Source organism: Zeus faber (assembly GCF_960531495.2).
Source record: "Zeus faber genome assembly, chromosome: 8".
NCBI lineage: Eukaryota > Metazoa > Chordata > Actinopteri > Zeiformes > Zeidae > Zeus > Zeus faber.
In genome coordinates this window covers 12,424,652-12,448,623 of record NC_137195.1, presented here as the reverse complement: position 1 = coordinate 12,448,623, position 23,972 = coordinate 12,424,652, and the positions used below count along the sequence as shown (strand labels likewise).

The 23,972-nt window shown below is 44.3% G+C and overlaps 1 protein-coding gene across 1 annotated transcript; it reads right to left on the bottom strand.

Annotated features, from left to right (window-relative positions):
* Nucleotides 1-1,490: 1,490 nt before the first annotated feature.
* On the bottom strand, nucleotides 1,491-22,042 carry fam171a1 (family with sequence similarity 171 member A1). Its single transcript, XM_080005353.1, has 9 exons — nucleotides 21,683-22,042; nucleotides 14,488-14,715; nucleotides 13,393-13,485; nucleotides 11,865-12,023; nucleotides 11,014-11,190; nucleotides 8,098-8,214; nucleotides 7,723-7,837; nucleotides 6,693-6,810; nucleotides 1,491-5,210 (listed from the first exon to the last, which is right to left on the bottom strand). Exons 1-9 carry the CDS (start codon nucleotides 21,777-21,779, stop codon nucleotides 3,660-3,662), a joined length of 2,655 nt encoding a protein of 884 aa, XP_079861479.1. The 5' UTR covers nucleotides 21,780-22,042; the 3' UTR covers nucleotides 1,491-3,659.
* Between the last annotated feature and the right edge of the window lie 1,930 nt (nucleotides 22,043-23,972).

The window sequence follows — 23,972 nt, the reverse complement described above, 5'->3', positions numbered from 1 at the left end:
CACTTTATGTGTGTGTATGTGCGTATATATGTTTATGTGTGTGTGTGTGTGTGTGTGTGTATATGTAATATGTATCTGTATATATATATATATTTATGTGTGTGTGTATACACACACACACACACACACACACACACACATATATACATATATGCACACACACACACATCAGCCACAACATTAAAACCAAGGACTGACAGGTGAAGTGAATAACATTGTTCATATATTAGGCAGCGAGTGAACAGTCAGTTCTTGAAGTTTGATGCGTTGGAAGCAGGAAAAATGGGCAAGCGTAAGGATCTGAGTGACTTTAACGAAGGCCACATTGTGATGGCTAAATGACTGGATCAGAGCAGCTCCAAAACAACAGGTCTTGTGGGGTGTTCCCCGGGGATGCAGTGGTTATTACCTACCAAACGTGGTCCAAGTAAGAGCAACCTGTGAACCGGCGACAGGGTCATGGACGCCCACGGGCTCATTGATGCGCGTGGGGAGCGAAAGCTAGCCTGTCTTATGGATGTTACTTTGACACGTTCAGCCTACCTAAACATTGTTGCAGACCAAGTACACCCATCAATGGCAACAATATTATTGCCTGATGGCAGTGGCCGCTTTCAGCAGGACAATGCACCCTGCCACACTGCAAAAAAATGTTCAGGAATAGTTTTAGGAACATAAAGAGTTCAAGGTGTCGACTTGGCCTCCCCAGACCTCAATCCGATGGAGCATCTGTGGGAAGTGCTGGAACAACAAGCCAGATCCATGGAGGCCCCACCTCAAAACTTACAGGACTCAAAGGATCTGCTGCTAACGTCTTGGTGCCAGACACCACAGGACACCTTCAGAGGTCTTGTGGAGTCCGTGACTCGACGGGTCAGAGCTGTTTTGGCGGCACGAGGGGGAGCTACACAACATTAGGCAGGTGGTTTGAATGTGTGTGTGTGTGTGTGGGTATTCAAACTTGCGCAATTCCCTATTTTTGACAGTGTAAGGGTATGAGCCTATTGTTCTGATGTTACTGCAATTTCCCTCCAGTCTAAAGTATCTATAACACATTCGTACATGTACACATTTTATCCTGTTACACTTTTGTATATTTGCATGTTTTGTACTGTGGATTTAGTGGTACATACCTGTCATTTTTACTTGTACCTTGTAATGGGGTTGACAGGTCAGTCAGTACAAGTAGGGTCCAGGTTAAGCCTGAAGAGAGTCTTAAGTCTGGGTCTTTAGTCTGCGACAGATGGATTATATTGTACACGTTGCCTAAAAATAATAATAATTTAGACTGATCTCATATGATGGAATTCTGGCGAGTAAATAGGACATAAAACGGGACTATTAGAAGGTCCACCTCCCAGATTGTTGCCTCCTACACCTCAGATGAACAGCACTGACTTGAAACTGGAATGCTGCAAAGTATTTTTCACATTTTGTTAAAAAAAAACAAAAAAACAAAAATACACACAACAAACAAGATTGGTTGTTTATTTAGAATAATAGGCTTCGGATATAACGCAAACAACCAATAGACGCACAGGGTGTTGTATACAGTAAAATATAGTGCAACTCGACTTTTGTATTGGTGGTTGCTCAGGCATAACAGAAAATAAGAAAAGGGTGTCATTCACAGCACAGGCTCACATTATTCTGACTAGACAGAGAAATGGAAATTGACAAATATACACATAAGGCTGGGTTGAAAAAAATAGTGAAGTTACCACTGCGGCCCACATTAATTCAAGCACAGACGGAACGGAAACGTAAATGACACAAGCACGACCTGCAGTTCATTTTCTTCACATCAAACCATTGTATCTCGCGTGATTCCTCATGGTTGCATGGTGGCTCAGTGGTTAGCACTGCTGCCTCTTGGTTCGATCCCGACCCGGCCTGTCTTGTGTGCGAGTCTGCGTGTTCTCCCAAGGTTCCCGTGGGGCTCCTCCCACACTTAAAGACATGCACGACACACACTCCTGCCGATGCCCTTGACCACGCCATTGGTCAAGATCTGGAGTTGGCCCAGAGCACCGTGCTGTGGCTGCCCACCGCTCCTAAATAGCTAGGATGGGTAAAAATGCAGAAGACGCATTTCGCCACGGGGATTAATAAAGTGATTCTTCATTCCGCACCACACTCAAAATATGAAATGTGTAATTGCTTTAACTATGTTCATAATTTCTCACTCATTAATGCTGAGGTCTTTCTGCAAAATTTAGCTTGCCAGAAGTCCTGTTTAATATTTGGAGTGTAGCTTATGAACTAGAGATAGGAGGTTTACTGCATGCTTCTTTCATAGGAAGGAATAGAAGGTTGGTTGGTTGGTTTGTTGGGTGGGGATGAGGTAGCAGAGAAGCTGAAGGCAAAGGAGGGTGAGAAATAAATATGGCAAATTGTTTGAACAGATGTTAGGCTTGTCAAAGGCACTTGGTAAATGACAAAATAGCGAAATTGTGTTGAACTACGCCAAGAAAAAGTGTGGCTTCAGGTGAAACATCTGCACGTCTGTAGCTCTAATAACAAGGCAGGTGAAAGATAGTGCTTAACATATTTATAAAACAACATAAAAAATAAAATAAAAATAAAAAAATGTCAATACTTCATGTTGGCAATTAAAATAATAGTATAATTACAACTACAAAAAGGCATCTCAAGCAACTGTATAAAAGTGATGCATAGCCTTCTGACCATAGTATGCCAGAGTCAGTGGTTCAACAATTAAAAAAAAAAAAATAATAAAATAAAATACAAAACCTAGCTTTTGACTGAAGCTGTCATAGTGGTATCTTATCCTTTCTCACTACCATAGTGGTGTGTCACATTATATGATTTAACTTTGGTGAGGCTTAAGGAATTATTATTATTTTTTTTTCTCTTAAGTTTTGTATTGACATCACAGGTCTGAAGAGAACACGCAACCACCAGCCCAGTGCAGGTAAATTGGCGGCTGTGTCGGGTATCAGCCCTGTCAAACCTCGCTGACAATAAAAGATTGCAAGCCCATTTCTCGTAAATGAAGGGGGCACGTTGATTGGCTTAATTTGATTCTAGCAACATGAAAACATCCATCTGGTAAACAGCTTCAACAGCTATTACATCTGTATGTAATAGAGTAGATCGTTCGGAAAGCTCCGCTTCCATCGTGACGCTCTCCTGCTCTCATTCAGCCAGCACTTGAGGTTCAGTGGAAGGAGGCCGATATGGCTCAATAAAAAGATTCCTGTAGTCTATTTTGTTATGACCACCCTTCCACTATCCTATACACAGCTCTGCTTTGCTTGCAAGGCTACTAAAAAAAAAAAGGCATATATCTGTTGTGCATAAAATAAAAGCTTTTTTGCCTCACACGTCAATTTGTCTCATTCAGGCTGTCTGTATATCAGGCCTGATTAGTGGTCTGTCCATGTAGTGTGGTGGTGGTAGTGGTGGTGGTGGTGGTGGTGGTGGGGTATTATCCTACAGTGGTCATTTCATAACAAGGACCAGGAAGTTCACACATTTCTTAACAGTCCCAACTCCTTGTGCACTGATGAGATTGCGAGTGCCTATATTTTGTCAGTGCTCGATAAAAAAAGGGGGAATTCATGGAGTTGGAAAATGGGACTTAATCCTTCATGTACGCCATGTTCTGAATAGATTGGATTCTTAGTTGGTGTGAGTCATTTCAGGTTAAAGGCCAGTAGGGGTCGCTCTTCTCTCCTCTGCCAGGGGCTTTTCTTCTCTTCTCCATCATCATCCGGAGAGACCGAAAGCAGCTCACGCTGAGTTCTGAAGGCCTCACCTTCTGGCGTTGGCAAGGGAGGAGGGGAGGCAGGGGAGGAGGAGGAAGGCGAGGGAACCTCCTCCTGTGCTAGTGCTCGCTCTGCTCCGTCGCCCTGCCCCAGCTCTCCTTGATGGCCCTGTGCCTTATCTGACGGGAGGCATCCCATAATGCCTTCCTGCGGGCTACACTTGGGCGTCTCCTCCTCACTGCCCCCGCCATCCAGATCATCCACGTACACCAGCTGGGTGTAGGCCGCAGGCGGAAGCGTGGCCTTTGACCTGCCTTTAACTGTCTCTCTCTCCTCCCTGTCTACCTCCCTCCCCTTGCGCCCCATCCTCAGCTCATTCAGGTCCACACCAGAATCCAGACTGGCATCGTTACCATTGCCGTGCCGGCCACCGCTGCCGCGGTGGCCTTGCCGACCTCCTGTGCCCGGTGTACCGCTATGGCACCCGGCCCGCTGCAGGTCAATGTAGGAGTGGCGGATGTGAGCGTTGGAGCGACCGTCCAATGAGACGAACCAGGCCCGCGGGTGTGGGAGGGGCTTTCCTCCACGCAGCGCCATTAATGTTTTCTCAGCCAGTAAGGTGTCCTCGCTGTTTATTTCCACCAGAGCAGTTTCCCCCAGCGCCGTCGGAATGGAGAGAGACTCTGACAGGGTGAGCCCCTCCCCCTCCCCCTGCTTGGTGGGACCGGAGGTGCAGTTAGTGGTGGACTGGCCAAGGGGCTGCTGGGAATGTGAGGCATTCAGCTCCGCCTGAAGCGTCTCCAGGTCACTCTGCTGGTCCGTTTGCAGCAGCAGGGCCTGACCGCACAGAGGGTGTTCCCCCGGAAGGCGCATATAGTGGGCGGGGATCACCAGGGTGGGACGCACCCTCGGGTAGCTCTCTCCCCCGCTGAGGAGGTCCACGGAGCCACAACACAGCAGCTGGCCTGGCCGGGAGAGCAGCGGCACTCCGGAAGTCGGGCGCTCCAGGTGGTCCACAGACCGGGACAAAAGGTAGTCAGGGGGTCTACACTCCCCCCCATCTCCTCTACAGGGAGAGTGAGGGGGAGAGGAAGGGGAAATGCAAGCACTAACACCGGTGTTGCTCAGCTGGTTGACCGATGCCTGGACCTGATTGGCGGAGGAAAGTCCCTCTGAGATCTGGTTGGCGGACGAGGAGACAGAGGTATATGACTGGTGGTAGCCTCTGTCTGTACCTGTGGAGAGGGTCATCTTCAGCGGGAACGTCTCCACAGACTGTCTGTAGTCCCGGCTACGAGGGGTCAGGTTGCCCAGAGACGAGCCGTGCCGGCTATTGTTGCCCAGGGAGGAGCGGCTGTGTTTTCCGTGGGAGATGAAGTCGTGCTGATGTCGACTGTCACACTGCTCGTAGGACGACGGCTTTAGCATTGGTGTGGTCATGTCAGGTTCAGTTGCCGTGGAAACCAGCTCCAACTGCACCTATGGGTAAGAAAATATTTAAACGTGCAAGGAGCCGTGTACCATCCGTGAAACCTGACTATAGACTATTCCTCACTACTGCCAACTCTGTCCACTGTTTGGCCTCAGTCACACTAGAATTTGTGACAGCAAAGTTTTGCACCAAATTTAATAAATTGCAATTTTTTAATGATCAAAGTGCGCACTCGGCTCTGGTAGGGACCTTAATCATCACAGAGTTTTGAGTAGAGTTCAACCTTGGTGAAGTTTGACACGCAATATCATGGCCATGTTGACCTCTGAGGGGGAGGGTCCAAAATAGAGAAATCTATTCTCCTCTGCTCTCTCTCCTTTTGGCTATCAAAGCAATGTATTTTCAACAATTCCGCACAACCAGAAAATGTATTGTTCCACAAAAAATACAGGCATTAGCCTGTACTTACTTACTTTAGAGTAACTGCCATTTGCCCACATTGGGCTCATTATTACTACTAGTAAGGATTGGCTACTCCATGTTAACTCTATGGTAGGGATACACGATTTATCGGCTGTAACTCGGTATCGGCCGATATTCACTTTGTTGACTGCCATTGGCCTATCGGCAAATAAGATGACATTCACCGATGTTTAGCCAATGTGTCCCACACATAGATTTTACTTGGGCGGTCTGCCCAGGTATATTAACGGCCACCAAAGTGTATTTGGCGACCCATTTTAGGTTTTTTTATCCGTCCGAGATTACGGCGGCATCCGCGATCGAATTTAGAAGACGCGGATGCAGCTCTCTGCAGCGCTCGAAGCAGGAAGTGATGCTGCGTTCATGGGAACTAGGAAAACGAAGTGATGCTGCGTTCAGCGGAAGTCTGAAAACATCGGCATCGGCTATCGACAAAATAATTTTTTCAGAATTTCGGTGCATCCCTACTCTGTGGATAGATTTGTTACTTTTTTTTATGTCCATCCTATCCTCATTGCTTTCTTGACTTGCACTGCTTTTGCTGCTGTGACACCTGAATTTCCCCACAGCACCTGAATTTCCCCACAGGAGTAATTATTTTGTTTTATTTTATCTTAAATCAACGCACGTAGGTTGCAGTCAGCTGTAAATAGTGTTATTATGTTTGCTTGATTTATGCTCTCTTGTTTATAATTGGAGAGCTAGCTAGCTTGCTAACTTAACACAGCAAACCCTGAGTGTGAACGGGGCCATCGGCCTTAAAGGCTCCAGTGTACTTCATCCACGATGGAAAACGAACGACCATGCGATTGCAGTTGACGATGTGTTTCGATCAAAGGCAGGAATACTCAGTGCCACCGGCTCCACGCCAGCAGGAGGAGCAGATGAGTTTGTGCTCTGTCAAGTTGAAAGGAAACGAGAAAAACTGGCACCATATAAGCCGCCATACTGGCTCTACTAGTCCGGCAATTTCGATCTTGCATGAAGTATACTGGAGCCTTAACAGTTAGAACCACTCCCTCTGTCTGAAAGTCATAGGGACAGACCTCGTTGCTCATGAGGTTGAGGTGAGACATGGAAGTGGCCTGGTCTCTTTTACTGCCATCCAGACCAGAGGACAGTGCCAATTTTCGGTGGGATCCCCTTGGCTTTATACAACGCCGCCTAAAGAACAGAGAGGAGCGAGAAGGAGAGAGGTTTGGATCAGTAAGTTTATGTATAAATGTCTCTTTGCGACCCTACGTCGTGTTCATACAAACAACAAGAAAACATTACCGTAGCAAAGTAGAAAACAAGAGCAATGTTAAAATACCAGTGTTCACTCCTAACGGTTCTGTTTACCTGACCCCTTTCACATTCAGGCCATGGCTTTAAGGGAGTTGTTCATCAAAATTTTGAGAACGTGTCATCACCTACTCATTTTCACAAGTTTTGTTTGTCAAATAAGGTTGGCTGTGAAGGTACATTCTTCTCCCAAACAATGAAAGTTCCTTCAGAACTCCAAAAAGGGCAGAAAATGACCATGAATTGACTTTGGCGGTGCAAAATGAAAGTGTTCTGAAGTCAAACTTTTTCACCTTAACGACATAAAACCTACCATTACCCCAGCATTCGTCCCAAGGCTTGAGTACGTACAACCATTGTTTTGGCAAGCATTTATGCTTGTGTACACCAACGCATCGCACATTTAGGCTCTGCTTGATGTGAACAATAAGAATGAAACAAAAAGTTTCTGAGTTAACACCCCGGCAAAGCACTTCACATGAACAAAAAAAACGCAGTCTATTGTGCTTTTTTAACAGCCACTCTTTACATACCCAATGTCCAAATTCAGAAAAAAAAAGATGTATGATGGAATAAATAACTAACTACAACAAAAAAAAAAAAAATCCACTGAAGCATTTCATATTTTTATATTCAACTCTGAAAAACATGAATGCTTCTGTATGTGACATGGGGGGGAATCTAGTAATGAATTGCATTCTAGCAGAGAACTCTATGGATTTTAAAATATTGCTAAATGGACAAAAGTCAAGATGGCTGCATCATAGTAGATGTTCAAACCCACACACGGACCTGCAGTAATAGAGCAGGAGGCAGAGAAGGCAGAGCAGGATGAGTGCCATGCCTCCTAGAATGGCCAACAGGAACACAGTGTGGTACATACTGATGTCTTTTGCCACCACGGGGCCTGTGGGAGTAACACCGGAAGAACAGAAGAACAGCAAATAAGATGGCTGCAAATACATTTGGCTTGACTGACTCTCATACACAAGGGCAACAAACTATATACTGTATGTGAGAATGTGCTCCTTTTTTTCAGTGCTTGCAATGGAGGTCCCTCTACTACAATTATGTGACAATCGGGATAAACCTCCATTTTGATGAACAGTGATCGTTTGGTTGAGGTATTTTAACGTTAGCGCAGGGTGGGTGTGAGCCGCTTCTCACCTGAGTGCAGTGGGGACATGGCTGCCACCCAGTATCCCAGCTGGGGAGCAATATATGTCAAACTGAGCTGCTGGCCCTCCCTCTGAACAGAACCCAGGCTGCTCTTTAACCAGGCCCCTGGACACACACACACACACACACACACACACACACACACACACACACACACACACACACACACACACACACACACACACACACACACACACACACACACACACACACACACACACACATTAAAAATTACAGTTCCCATTAATTTGTGAGAAACAGCAATGCGACAGCAATGTTGACAGCAGACACATTATCCTTTTCCGGACAAACTGTAGTTTGCAGTAACCTTCCACTTGACAGCTAACCAATTAACTCAGAATAGACCTGGCGACACCTGGTTCAGCTACACAGAGCTAAGTGCAGTTGTCTTGTGTAAGATATAAAGGCACAAACAATATAGCTCCTCACTAGCAATAGATGGAGATCCCCCCCAAATCACTAGTATTTGAATCCACAAAGAGGAAAAGCTTTTGGCAGCAAACTTCACCACAAGGTGGCAGCACAGGCAAAGTGTCGACTGGAGCCCGGGGAGAGGAGCGCCGTCAGCACAATAGCAGTCATAACAGTGTCATCGGCAGAGCCACGATAAAGCCTGTGGCATTGAATGACTGTCTGGCAGTAAATCAGAGCTAGAAGGAAACAGGATATACAGCCCGGTCTGTGGATCTCCTGTTTTTAAGTGATCAGGCCACGCATAGCGAAATAGAGCATACAATTATATGTGTGCATCTGTATGGAGGAGGAAATGTAAAAGAGAAGGAAAGCCAGTTGAAGCCAACAAGCAATGTCTGAGGGGGACAGAGAAAGGGGAAAAAAAACATTATGCGGCGGAAACAAGTGAGGAGAAAGAATAGGGCTGGGCAGAAAGATACACAAACAATGTGCAGAAGAGAGGGGGTGAGGCAGAGAGGAAAAAAAAAAAAAAGAATGTCTCTGTGACTCAGCACCTTCATAGAATCACCCCCCCCCCCCCCCCCCCCCACACACACACACACACACACACACACACACACACCAAGAACTATGGCCAGTACTTGGTCGCCATATTCACCCTTGCTCCCTCTCGTACCAAAACAGTTCCACTGCCTGTGTCTGTGACCGACCTGCTTAATAGTGGTGTTTAAAAACACCCACACTGCCTTACAATACATTCCAAAGAGGTCCAAATCTATGTACAATGTCATAACACACATATTATGTTTGCTTTTGATCCATGCGTGTCAATGTGATCAATGAGTTTCACTGCGTCCAATGTGTGCTTACAAAGGAGCTTGAAGACAGACACAGCATGCAAACTTGATCGCTCCACATGTGACTTTGCTCTAAGAACACAAACCAATATGAGAGTGACTGTCAGTTAGACAAGTCCAACAGGTTTCTACGAGTGAGTAGTTTGGCGTGTGTTTTATTCTTCATCTGCTTGAACCAAGTTTATGAGCATCTCCCATTAACAACAGTGCCAACATTGGCTTCTTTGTGAGGAGAACATGATCAGTTCTTCTCTCCCTTGACGCGCACACACACACACACACACACACACACACACACACACACACACACACACACACACACACACACACACACACACACACACACACACACACACACACACACACACACACACACACACACAATTTTATACACCGTTAACTGCTCACTGGAGAAACTGAATTTGGAGCCTGGCCATTTTGTTGTGTTATTTATTTGTGAGGTTGCTAAGAAACGTAACCCTGCAGAAGGGTCCAGAGATGGCTGCTGTTGTGGAAATACTCGCTGCTACAGGCTGCGCGTGGGCTACAAGTGTGTATGTGTGCTGTCAGCTTTTATCAAAGCCCTTTTTATAAGCTCCTGGGATGTTGATACTCTGGGCAGTTGAGAGCGGCGCTCGAGCATCACAAGACCTCAGAGTTTCCTATATTAATTGGTCGGTTATAAATCTTATTCTATTTTAGATTAGGCAAAGAGTATTAACGTAATCTGGGGTCATCAAACTTTTTCCCACATAAATTCTAATTATTTGCCAAAACTGATTGTTTTACACGAACGTTATAATGGTCAAGCTGGCCACTGGCTTTATACCGATGACCTACTTGAGCCATCAACAGCTTTGATTTGCAGAGCAGGCACATTTGACTCAGCCCATGACCTAATCACTGACTGTCAGCTTGGCCAGTGGAGCTGGGCGTGGCCATATTCTGGAACCAGACATTTCAGAGCACTGGAAGAAATCACTGGTTCTCAAAAGACTTGAATGACCCCTATCTTATTAGCCAGTACCACGGGGACCCTGGCTGTTGCTGAGTTGAGCCAGATCTGATTTGACTGTATTCAGGAGATTACACACCCATGTCCCAATCTTGTGATGTGAATGTGATCAGGAAATATTTGTTCTCATTTGCAGATTAATTGGGCACTATATTCCTTTCATTCTGGGGAAACAGCGCTCCAAGTTTTGCCTGAGCTGTATCCTTTTGTGTGATTATGTTCGTAGTGTGTTGGTGTTTAATGCTACAAAGTTACTTGATTATTTTTCATAAACAACAAACAAAATTGCAATCTAGGCAAGTCCCAACATTTTTTTATTTTTTTATTTTTTTTTTTAACTCTCGCTTGCAATATACACACAGGCGCGCGCACACACACACACACACACACACACACACACCACACACACACACACACACACACAGACACACACACACACACAACAATAGCAACATTCAGACCTGGTCATGGCAGGGGCATTTGAAATCAGCACTATTTAATTAAGCAATTAAAGAAAAAAATGTTTGTTTGTGTGTTTGTGTGTCTGTGTGTGTGTGTGTGTGTGTGTGTGTGTGTGTGTGTGTGTGTGACTGTTACCCAAGCGAGGGTCGAATCTCCAGGCAGGGATGTGATCATTTTCCTTGAGGCCACAGCCAGCGGGCAGAGGTACAGAGATGCTGATTGGCTCGTTCACTTGCAGCTCCACTCCCTCACTGGCCAAGAGGTGAACAGAGATGGCCACCACAGGAGTCAACTCAAACCAGTTCTCGGCCCCTGTGAAAGGTGGTAGAGAATTAAATAATGTGAAGAAGAGAAAAGGCATCAAGTGAATCGAATGGAAAGCAAGGTGTGGGGGGTGGCACAGTGAACATCCACAAGGGGGGGAGTTGTCAAAGGAAAGGCAGCCAGGAAGGATAACAAAGTGGAGAGAGGAAAAGAAGCAAACAGGAATGGGACAGAAACCGGAAGAGTGAGGTTGGAAGTGTCACAAAGCATTGTGAGTGAAGTAGTCCTCGTCCTGCCCGGGGGGAGAATGTACAGCGCGGGGGGCTGGGGGTGTTCTTTTAAGGGGTATTCGACCTGAAGAAGAAGCCCACTTAGACGCACGCACGCGGCCAAGAAACTGTGAAAGCTTGAGCAGGGGGCGCACACAGGGGTTATTGTGTTTCAGGAGGTCAGAAAGAGAGGCCTCTTCAGGGTAGTGTCCGTCCGTCCGTCTCCCTTGCAGTGTCTCTGATGTACATTTCTCTGGCCTCCCCACCCCCTCCATAAGTGCTCGCTCTCTCTCTCTCTCTCTCTCTCTCTCCCTCTCTCCCTCCCTCCCTCCCTCCCTCTCTCTCATTTTCAAAAACACAAATCATCATCACTGCCATAAGACACACACACACAACACATGTTGACATAGTTTAAGCCAGGCCTTCAAACACCACTGTGCGTGTCGGTCGTACCCGTGCCGTTGCCACCCAGCCCCTGCAGGTAGGGGAAGTGCTGGATGTGCGCGGGGGAGCTGGCCACGGTGAGGAGAGCAGTCAGGTTGGCGTAGGACGTGTTGGCAGGGAGGCTCAGGGCTCGGCGCTGAAACTGAACCCTGGGTCGACCGCTCGAACCTAGGGCACGACACAGGAGTTTAGAAACCACAGTGTTGGGGGGGCGGCGGCGGGGCTTCACACGAGACAAGCATACATCCTACTAATTTAGCCCTATTACACAAAGCGAATGAACACTCGTGTGCAATACTCTGGCACCACTTGCTCGCTGATGTCCCGCAGGGACAGCTTTACAAGGCAACGTTTCACTCCCCCGAATGCCGCTGTATAACTTGGCCTTCGAATTATGCTTAATGGAGCCGATTCAGGATCAATACTCCAAAGACAGTGCCCCCCCTCCGCCTGCAACGATCATTTCACTGGGCAATTACTTTCTTTTTCAACTCCTTCCATTCCACCTCCCCACTCCCAATAAAAAGCCATATAGTAGACCCACAGGCAGCCTTCATGTCGGACTCAGCAAGGTGATGTCATGATGGTTCCTTTGTAGTCAATGCACATTCTTGAGTAATGAGAGATGCCACCTAGCTGTGTGTGTGTGTGTGTGTGTGTGTGTGTGTGTGTGAGTCCGCAGGGTTTTTCATATCTAAATGGTGCAAAAATACCCTTTATTGTATTTTTAAGTTTATGTGTCAGGAAGTTCAACAACATAGATTGACGACGTCTCTCAGTCTGGTCAAAAGAAGCTCCTCCCTCCCTTTCCCCATCCTGTCCTGTTCTCTTTTCTCCTTTGAGCTTTCTCTTTACCTCGTCTGTTACGCCTTCTGTCAGACAGTACTCTGCCCATCCCCCTTCCCCCCTTTTCTCCTAGGCTGTCCCGCCCAAACCCACTCTGCACAGCGCACGCCCTCCTCCGCACACCCGTTCTGCCCAATTTTATTCCCTTCCCTCGTGCCACGTCTTATCGCTCCCCGGGGCATCCAAATTTAAAACATCATGACAAACAGCTGAGACACGTGTTGGAGGCACTGTGTGTACTTGCTGTTGTATTATTTTACATGCTAATTCTGCGGTTGTGTCAGTGCACATTGTCACAGGACATTGTTGCCGAGACTTAAAATGACTCCCTTGTCAGTCATGGAAGCACAAAGGAGCCGGCGGACAAAGAAACTAATTGAACTCAATGTAGACCTTATCTAACGTAATTACAAAGCCTTATCTAATATAATTACAAAACCTTATCTAATATAATTACATACTACTAAACAAAAGGGTTGACAACGACTGACAAGGAAAATGATCCCAGGACGTGTTTGACTGTCTGTGTGTGTGTGTCTGTGTGTGCACGACGTGTATACATTGAAATATAAAAATGGAGATACAATTCTGTCGTTGTTTTGTGAGTGGAAGGTGACTGGGACGAGGCAGCCTAAAATACATCAGTATTTCATACATAGATAGATAACACAATCATAAAACACACACTTACCTTGAAAACCAGAAACAATCTGGACAACATCATCATACACCATCAAAGTAGCAGCTCTTTCGGGTAACAGGTCTAGACTGAGTGACGAAAACACTGGAAGATAAACACAAAGCCTATTATTAAGATGATGATACATAATACATAATAGTGGTCACAGTTATTACTATCACAGTCATTCGGTGAAATCATCATATTCTGCAATGTTTCCGTCCAATTTTAAGGGAAACTTTAAACCAATGCTAGAATTGTTGGAACAAATATGCGAATCAGGTCCTTGTCCATCAGCTGTGTCGAGGCATATTAATGGACTACCAGAATTTTTGAATTTCACTGTCAATAGATAGCCTTTCTGCAATAGGTAGTGTGTGGTAATGTGTTATCATGTATTTTTATACTATTATAAGCTTATACTATAAAAGTGGCAAGTTGCTAGTATTTGTATGACAATTAATCATACGCTCAGATTTCATGATTTTGACCGCCTGATAAAAACTACAAAAATGAAACCACAATGATTGACACAATGATGTAGAATAGTTTAAAACCAACTTGACCATGACCAGCCAATAGAATCTCAGTAAAACATATTTTTTTAAATTCTGGTTTTTAAAAGCCCTTCTTTTTTTCTGTCCACTGTGCAGGACAGAAGTCTGACCTGGCATACTTCATTTCTTTCCTCTTCCTTCCTTCCTTCCACCCCTCTATTGTTCAGAGCTGGTAAGCGTGCTAATCCAATTGGCCGCCTTTCTGTTGGCTTATAATAACAATCCCCCCCCATCCCGCACACCTCCCCTCAAAACGCTCAGACACAGTGCCACAGCCAGTGTGTGTGTGTGTGTGTCTTAGTGAAAGAGAGGCCCAGGCAGCCCCTTGCTGGGTTTTGGCATCTATTGTTATAAATTAGTAATGGAGCACTCTACTCATCATTAGCTCACACCTGGTGTGACCCTTGCTATCTCTCTCTCTCCCCCTTCTTTTCTACCACACACACACACACACACACACACACACACACACACACACACACACACACACACACACACACACACACACACACACACACACACACACACACACACACACACACACACCTACCAGGCAGTCTGGAGGGTGTCCAGGGGGCAGAGTTTGGCACGTAGCCCTGTTTGGTTGCAGTGACGACCAGCGGCGTCCCAAGGCGGTAGGGGAAGCGCAGGTAGGTGTTGCCGTCAGCTGACGAGGTTTCCAGAGCAATCGAGGTGTGGTTAGAGAAGAGCTCGATGGCGGCGCCGCCCATGGGCTGCTGAGTGCTGGCATCGCTCAGGTGAACCTTCAGAGTCACCTCTGTGGAGAGAGAGGCCGAGTGTCAAGCAGTTCATGCATTTCTGGGAGATTGCAAGAGGAGAGGTGAGGACACCAAACAAAAAGAGTTGATATCCCCTCATTACAGGACGCTTAAATACAGTTAACTTCCAGTGGGTTGACTTCCAGTAGCACGTGCTTTAGACTACAGAGTCTAACCAATCAGGATTGCGACCTGACTGCTCACTGGACTGTGGCCAATTGCACTTCCCGTCCAAAACAATGTACAATTTCCCTCTTTCAAAGAAGCCTTGAGACAGACGGAAAACAACTGTATATATAAACATCTCATTTGATGGTGGAAGCACAGAAGGAATCAACAGGAACTTAAAGCTTATTTGATAAAAGGGTCAGACATTTTTCCAGCAAACATTGCCACAGACTGTGCTAGATGAGACACCATTATATTATTCTTTGCAACCAAATAGGATAACAATAAAAAGATGTAAATCAACAAACTCAAATACATATACTTCGGGCTTGGTAATATATCAATATATGATTATTATTATTATTATTATTATTATTATTATTATATGATGTTACGAATGATTGTTTCTCAAATATTTCTGTGTATTGTGTGTAAATATCTTATGAAAGGCCCAATCGTCATAGCTAAAAATATCAAATTACCGAAATGGAGGTATTCATCAAAATCTACTATGATATTTGATTTTGCAGTTCTTATAGCTTATTTACACTTCAGGGCACGAATACCAGAATGTTTGACTTAAGCATACTCTACTCAATTGAGTTGGTGGTGTCCCGTGCAGAAAAACCAAGTTAAAACAAGGCATAGGATTTTTTTTTTTTTTTGCTTATTCCTCCGACAGCTCAGTTTGATTTTTGACCAGTCACTGACCCACGACGACCTGCCAATTAAGGTTGAAAGGGGTCTACGCCTATTCCCTCTACTTAAACGTGCCCTCAAATCTCCCCCCACACTCATTGCAACCACATTTTAGCACGTTCCTTTCTCTATTACCCTGGCTAACAGATACATGCCCTTAGGTAGAAGATACCCCTCCCCCATCCAGGGCTACCGTGGTCAGAACCACTCCGACTTGACAATCTGAAAGAGTTTACCATCAAGTGTTAAGCTCTAGCTATGAGAACCATACACACAAGTATAGTTTTGAATGAGAGGATGTTATACTGTGCTTTTTTTTTGCGGTAAAGTTTGGCTGGGTAAGGTGTCCATTTCAAACTCAGCACATGACTACCCTGCGATCCGCAGTGTGCAATTACTTTCCGGACAACATTTTCACCTTAACGCCTCCGTTTCTTGCAACATAACGGTCGCAGTCTCGGATTTTCCCTTTCACAAAACTGCACTAAGATTCTGAGGCTGGGGCAGTGGGGTGGGGCGGGGACTATGAAAAGGATGACCTCACTTCCTGTTCAACTCCCAGTGATCCATCGTCAGGGGTACCAGCTGTGCTCACTTTAAAAGAACTCCTCTGGGAGGGCTCAGACACACGCACACAAACACACAAAAATGCAATGGTCCCCTCCCAATCCTCATCCAATAAATCACACTGTGCACTGACATCACTGTTAAACAAGCTTGGAGACTCCACTGCGCCTGTACAAACACAGGCAGATGAGAGACAGGAGGATGGCAGGCAAAAAGCCATGGCTGCTTGATCTCCGAGCTATTCCGTTGAAGCCCCGCTCAGTAGTCTCTCACTCCATTAACTCTCTGTCTCTGGGAGTCTGTGTGTGTCATATGGAGAGGGAGAGCTTCAAAGAGAGTTTCCTCCAACCAATGCTGTGCTCTCAGACCAATTACCTAGGCGACAGCAGCCAAAGCAGCAGGGTGGCGATTGGGCGTTTATGTGTGTGTGGATCTGGCGAAAGCGACCGAACCAAGAGGAGACGAGGTGGAGTGAATAAGAATGTGTCTGTGATTGGCTCTGCACACTTATTGGTGACAAATTACAGGGCAGGGCAATGCTGCGCTACAGAACCAAGATGAATCAATCAAAAAATGCATGGTATGATAGGCCTCCATTGGGCGGATGAGGGGATTGGGGAGTTTCCAAATAGCAGAGTAGGAAGCAGATGCTCATTACACCGTGGGGAGGCTATTGGGAGAACTCGCTTGTAACATTAGTCACATTCAATTTTAGTTACAGCCAGGCCCAGAGTGAGCCCAATGAACATCAAATTAACACTATTTCTATGAATAACACAATGCGATGAACTATCGCACACAATCCAGAAGTGAATAAGAAAAAGTGCAGATTTTGGACAGCCCTAAGTGGCATTTGCTGGGACAGTTATACATTGACGTTCTTTTTACATGCAAGACGGCTGCAGGAGGTGTGTGGAATTTAAATGCTGATGTGAAATGGTAGGTGAAATTCCATTGAAAAAAAATTAAAATAAAAAAATTAATAAATACCATGAAACTTTAGTGACTTATTTATTCAGTTATTTACTATATGCTGACAAAAATATGTGTTCCTCAGTGTGTAAAACCATGACGTGTTATGCAAAATAAAACTTTACCACAAGGCAATTTGAGTATCATAATACACTCACTGAGTACTTTATTAGGAACACTAAACTAATACTGGGTAGCTTTGCTCTCAAAAGAGCTTCAGTTCTTCTTGGCATGCATTCCACAAGATTTTGGAAACATTCTTTTGAGATTTTTGTCCATGTTGACATGATCGCATCACGCAGTTCCTGCTGATCTGTCAGCTGCAGATTCATGCTGCGAATCTCCCGTTCTTTCACATCCCAAAGGTGTTCTGTTGGATTCAGATCCGGTGACTGGGAAGGAAACTGAAGAACACTGAACTCATTGTCATGTCATGAAACCAGTTTGAGATTACTTTTGCTTTGTGACACGGTGCATTATCATACTGGAAGTAGCCGTTAGAAGATGGGTCAATTGTGGCCATGAAGGGATGCAGATGTTTAGCAACAATACTCAGATAGGCTGTGGCATTCGAGTGATGATTGATTGGTATTATTGGGCCAAAGTGTGCCAAAAAAATTCATTACACCACCGCCACCAGCCTGAACTGTTGACACGAGGCAGGCTGGGTCCATGGATTCATGCTGTTCACGCCAAATTCTGACCCTACCATCTGTGTGCCTCAGCAGAAATGGAGATTCATCAGACCAGGCTGCGTTTTTTCAGTCTTCAACGGTCCAGTTTTGGAGAGCCTGTGCCCACTGTAGCCTCAGCTTTCTGTTCTTGTCTGACAGAAGTGGAACCCGACGTGGTCCCCGTTGTTGTAGCCCATCTGTCTCAATGTTCCACGTGTTGTGCATTCTGAGATATATTTCTGCTCACCACAATTGTACAGAGTCGTTATCTGAATGACCTTAGCCTGTCAGCTCCAACCAGTCTGGCCATTCTCCGTTGATCTCTCTCATCAACAAGACGTTCCCATCCAGAGAACTGCCGCTCACTGAATGTTTTTTGTTTTTTTTCGCACCATTCTAAATAAACTCTAGAGACTGCTGTGTGTGAAAATCCGAGGGGATCAGCAGTTACAGAAACACTCAAACCAGCCCGTCTGGCACCAACGATCATGCCACGGTCGAAACCACTGAGATCACATATTTTCCTCATTCCGACGGTTGACGTGAACTTTAACTGAAGCTGCTGACCCGTATCTGCATGATTATATGCATTGCACTGCTGCCACACAATTGACTGATACGATAATTGCATAATTAAGAAGGTGTACAGGTGTTCCTAATAAAGTTTTCAGTGAGTGTATACAGTATAATAGGAACATAATGTATCATTGTACCATCCACCAAAACTGTAGTCCAAAAAAGCTTTTACACACAATAGCTTAGTCTGTTGTCTGACTTTTAAAAGCCAAACCACGTCAATATAATGGATGTTGCCTCAGTCTTTTTCCCTCATGCTTCCTCTGTGTTGTTAACAGCTAGACCAGCTTCCCTTCCCTTGCCAGCACTTCACTTTGAAACACAACAGAATAGACTTTTCATTAACTTTCACTGACAAAAACAAACAACAACACCAGGCAAGATTTTGTCTAGTTATTCCCACCCACATTCTCACTAAAGTTAAGATTCCCTCCACTTGACACAAGCTGCAAAATAGTGTTTCGTAATAACTAACACTGGGGAATGGAATCAGGAGGATTGTATTGTAGCTGTGTGTCATCCTTTTTGTAACTTTTCAGACATTTTAACTTAAAGCCCGAGCTGTAATTGTTTACCGAGATATGCAGAGTGTCTAATGTATATTCAGAAACTGACATTGTGTCCCAGATTTAGATTTGTTAGTGTATTAAGTTGTTGGTGCTGTTTCACTCAATACAGTGACAAATCCATTCTCATATGGTAGTTATACTTGCAAAATTAACTTTACGTTAATGGTGTTCCTTTTTTTCAAAGCACAATTCTTCAATTCTTCTCGCTTGAAAGAATTAAGAAGATAAATAACAGATAGAGGACAAAGATGGCACTGGTCCATGGATCCCTTCAACTCAGAAATGAGAGGCAATGGCCACAAAACAAAATCGCACCTCTCAATGAGATTCAAAAAAATGAGCTGTGATGGAATATTAAAGTACAATTAAAACCTAAAATAATGACAACAAACAGGAATGTTGGTAATCACTGTAAGGGTCCTGGGATAAACATGTGAACACATAAAACATAGTCAGTTTTCTAAAGGAAAGTCCTTACATTATAGGGGGGGGATAGGCAGAGCTATCAATAGCTTCACTTTCTTAAATCTGGATTAAAAGCAAGATTAGAGTCTAGAAGACAAATCTCATTAACTCAGCAGGGGACAGAGCAATTACTATCGCGTCATCACTGAGGCTGGAGGCCACGACTCTAAAAAAAAAATCCATCAACTTCCAAGGAACCAAGAACCAAGTTCCTCTTCGCTAGTCGCTCCGTTGTTCTCCCGAGAGTTTCCCACACTGGTACCTTTGAGAAACCCTCCAGTGTGGGAAACTTGCAGCACCCCCACTCAGTCCTGACTGGTGACAGCATGGTTAGGGTTTTTTAATTCCTGGCAGCCCTTGTCTGGCTTCAGTGTTTGAGTGTTTCATTGGTGCAGATGTAAAGCCATACCTATTATGGGCAGCAGTAATGTGAGTGAGATCTATATCTGTGTGGAGAGTGTCTGTCTGGCTCTGGCTCCATGCAGCCGTGCTCTCGACCGGACCAGGAGAAATCCTGGCTATTGATCCGACTACACCCCCTGGGTGTGTGTGTGTGTGTGGGGGGGGGGGGCAACTGAAGGTCAGTCTGGGGCAAGCCCGTAAGAGGGGGAGAGGCACAAGCAAAAACATAAACAAGTAGGCTTTTTCATTTTTTATTCACACTGTTGCCTTATCTTGTGAAATGGACAGACACATTGCTTTGCTCTACTCTCTCGTGCTCCCTTTGACGTGAGCCCTGATTGACCAGCACCAACAGAACCAGAATCTGCTCGATGACCAAGTACGTGCACATACAAAGCTCCCTACTACCAAAAAAAAAAAAAAAAAAAAAAAAAAACAGACTGAAGAGACAGCGATCCATTCACTTCGTGTTGCACTTTTAGTCCTACCCCATTCACACACCAGCTTACAGCCCTGCGTCATTCCGGACCAGAGGCGACGGACGCATCAAGCGTGTGCAGTAGACAGCGGCTTCAGAAAGCAGAGCGGGTCTTTCCTCGGCGGCGTATAAAAAGCACAGACGACTGAACTGCACTGTTCTCTTGCTTTGAAGCGTGCGGGCGGATCAAGACGTGAATAACACGGACGTGGCCTCTCCGGGAATCTGCGATGAAGAGCAGTTTTGGAGCGACCGGGAATACCGCGGTTCCAGAAAACCCCGGTTTCATTCAAACTTTCAAACTTTGAAAGTGTGTGTGTGTGTGTGTGTGTGCGTGTGTGTGTGCAGCCCAGGCCGCCTAACTGCAAACACAAATACATCCAGGAACTAGGTCTAGATCTAACTCGACAGTATCTCTAACTTATTGCCGGTTCAGGGGAAAAATATATGTATTATGGGCTACATCTCCTAAAGTTCACTACTATATTTATACCTCAGTACTTCAGCCTCCCTGCTGCCACTTAGTCAGTGCTGTAGCCCGTTATTCTATCTTGTACATAGAGCACACCTTGCATATTCTGCACATTTGCATATTTTGGTTTTTCAGTTTGTTTCTTTTTTTTTTTAGGAAATTCTACTTGTCTGTGTGTTTATGCCTGATAGTACAACAATGCACCAACTCAAAACAATAAAAATTTCTTGTACCCGGCCAAATAAACCGATTCTGATCTTGAAACTCTTTAACTTGTTGCCAGCTCATGGGGCGGCACTGTTCCGTTGTCTCCTTCGAAACACAGACGATAGAGATGGTAGGAAACAGGTCTCTCACTGACGGAAAGTTTGGCAGGATGACTGTGTATCGCCAATGTGTGTGTGTGTGTTTGTGTGGGTGTCACAGAAGCTCTGATTTTATTTAGACGAAATGACTATATATTATATATATATAAAATACTATAAAAAAAAAAAACATTCTAAAAAAAAAAAAAAGTGTCAATACACAACAAACAAAAAGAAAACCTTCCCAACAATAGGCAACATACAATAAATATGACTGTGATCCATGAACAACAACAACAATAACCCTCTGTATCAACTATTCACTCGCACCACACACGAATGCAGTCGCAGCAGCTTCAATACATTCAGGGATGGTGCTTCAAAAGAAAATTAAAAAAAAATTTAAAAATTTAAAAAAAAAACGAAAAAAAAAAAAAAAAAAAAATGAAAACATTAACCACGTTGAACCGGGGACGCGTTTTAAACCTCCTCGCACGGGCTAAAGTGCTAGCGGCTAGCGGTGCCGTTAGCCGGCCAGTTAGCACGCTAGTCCGCCAACAGACCGGGCGACCGGCCCCCCTCCTGCTTTGCGGGTCCGAACGCTCGGAACGTCGCTTACCTTCCGTGGCGTCGTCCTCCTGCGGGGTTTTAGCAGCCGCCGTGGAAAGCAGCCATCCCGCCAGGCAGAGCGCCGCCACGGTGCTCCCGCTCCGCATCGCTGCGGGTGTGTAATCGGCAGAACGGGCTCGAAAAGTACAAACCGATGTATTTTTTTTTTTTTTTTTTTTTTGCGCCGACAAACTCAACGTCTAACAATCAAACATCCCGTCGATCGGGCGATATTCCATCTTCGTCGTCCTTTGCATCCCCTCCAAATGATCTGCCGCTCGGTCGCTGGGTTGTTGTGTTTTTTGTTTTGTTGTTTTTTTGTTTTTTTTCTTTTTTGTTCGCAGGGTCAGGGAAGAGCCAGCCCCATTCCTCTGCCGATCGTGCCCCGCCAGCGCAGCACCAACAGGCGGCTTCCATCACCAGCGGCGTGCCCTCACGTCTACGGAGCTCGACTGTCCCCTGGCGGCCGAGAGTGGCATTCATGAATTAATTAATGAATTATTATTATTATGATTATGATGGTGATTATGATGATTATTATTATTATTATTATTATTATTATTATTATTATTATTAATTATAATAATAATAATAATAATACTTATTAATGTGAGTGTTGAAAGCAAAACGAAGTAGCTACACTGAAAAGAAATTAAAAAAAAAAAAGGTTTAATACACGTTTTTGTTTTTTGTATGTTTATTTGTTTATGTTTTATTCAGTGACTACTGTAATGTTACGATATTGTTCTCACGATTCTATGACGCGACTGTAAATGGGCCCTAGCTGTTCTAGTCCCTGCTCATTTTCTACTCTGACATTGTTTATATCATTTTGATAAATAAAAAAAAAACACTCAAATATGGCATTTCTAATATCAATTGAAGATCAATACATTTTAAATGTCCAATATAAAAAATAAATATATAATATATACAGTATATATAATATAACCAACACAGAAAGTACATTGAAAAAAAACCCAGATTCATTGGATCAGATTAAAGGAAAATACATTTGATGGTACATTTCGTTTAGATTCTCTCAACATTCAATTTACAGATTGATTTCTCAATTTTTAGTCAAAAAAAAAAAAAGTTGTTACATTTTATTGGGCTGATCCATTTGATAAATCGGTCAGCTTTTTGCCTCAAATTTCAATTGCATCAATAGTAAACAATAATATACAGCCCCATCCATCAACTACGTCAATCTTCCCATGAATATTTTTGAGATAGATTTTCTTTTTAGAACTAAGCTGTAATATATGGCAAAAACATTACAGTACAGTTATATACACTGTGTCTTATCCGTTAAATCACCGACAATTCATAAAGCTTAACAGGATAATAATTCTGCGATATAATCTGCAGTATGCCTATATTTTATTTTTTTTAGTTGAACACTGTGGCATTACTGTAGCAAGTGATAGATAATATCTTATCAGCAAATGCAGTTTTTCTTTCTTGACGCTATCCACAAAAGGGTGGCGAGCAGGCCTAGCCACGGACACAGCTTGAGGCAATGGCTGAATACTTCAAGGACCCTGATTCTGTGATCACATCTAAAATCTTTGATATAAACACAACCTAGAGTTGTGTGTGAGCGAGATGGGGCGGCGGCGGGTAGAGAGAGAGTGAGAGAGAACTCAGTTCCTCATTGACAAAAGTGTATTAACAATAATCAATTCCCCTGTTCAGATCTGGAACTCTTTGCTGCCTGCCTCAACTAAACCTGAGCCGTAGGAAATGAAGCACGCTGCCCTCATCACACGGATTCTCTACAACATCTGTGACTATTCACAGGGCATGAATATGTATTTAATGTCCTGGTTGAAATAAAATAAATGCAAAATCCTGTGGTAATGTAGTAACATGTAGAAACAGTTGTACAGGTTTTCCAGTGATGTAAAGTAAATCGTTTTTAACACATTTAACTGTCATGAACTAAGTGTATTTTTTTTTTTGCTCAGCTGAATTTTTTGTTGTTGTTGGATGTTCTTGAAATGACACTGAGTGGAGATTGACAGGGTGGGAATCATGTACATGGATTTCCATACACAACAAGTAATCATCACTGCACCCACATTTCTTTGGCCATTACATTATCTACCTGACAGTCAACACATTTTACATGGTGCTTCAAATAACAAGAAGATTTGTGCTGGATTCTTAACATTTTGGACTGTGGAAGAGGAATACCCACCAGACGCAAAAGGAAAGGGAAATACTGCAGTTGTCTTTTGTTTCAGATGTGAGTGTACAGTGGATGGCTTGGTTCATTGGCCCCACAGGTGCCGCTG

Excerpts from the sequence above, each read along its gene's own strand:
- fam171a1 (XM_080005353.1), bottom strand. The coding sequence starts at position 21,779 with ATGCGGAGCGGGAGCACCGTGGCGGCGCTCTGCCTGGCGGGATGGCTG. Across the intron at positions 14,716-21,682 it reads GGAGGACGACGCCACGGAAG|AGGTGACTCTGAAGGTTCAC; the intron begins GTAAGCGACGTT and ends CTCTCTCCACAG. Across the intron at positions 12,024-13,392 it reads GATTGTTTCTGGTTTTCAAG|GTTCGAGCGGTCGACCCAGG; the intron begins GTAAGTGTGTGT and ends GTCGTGCCCTAG.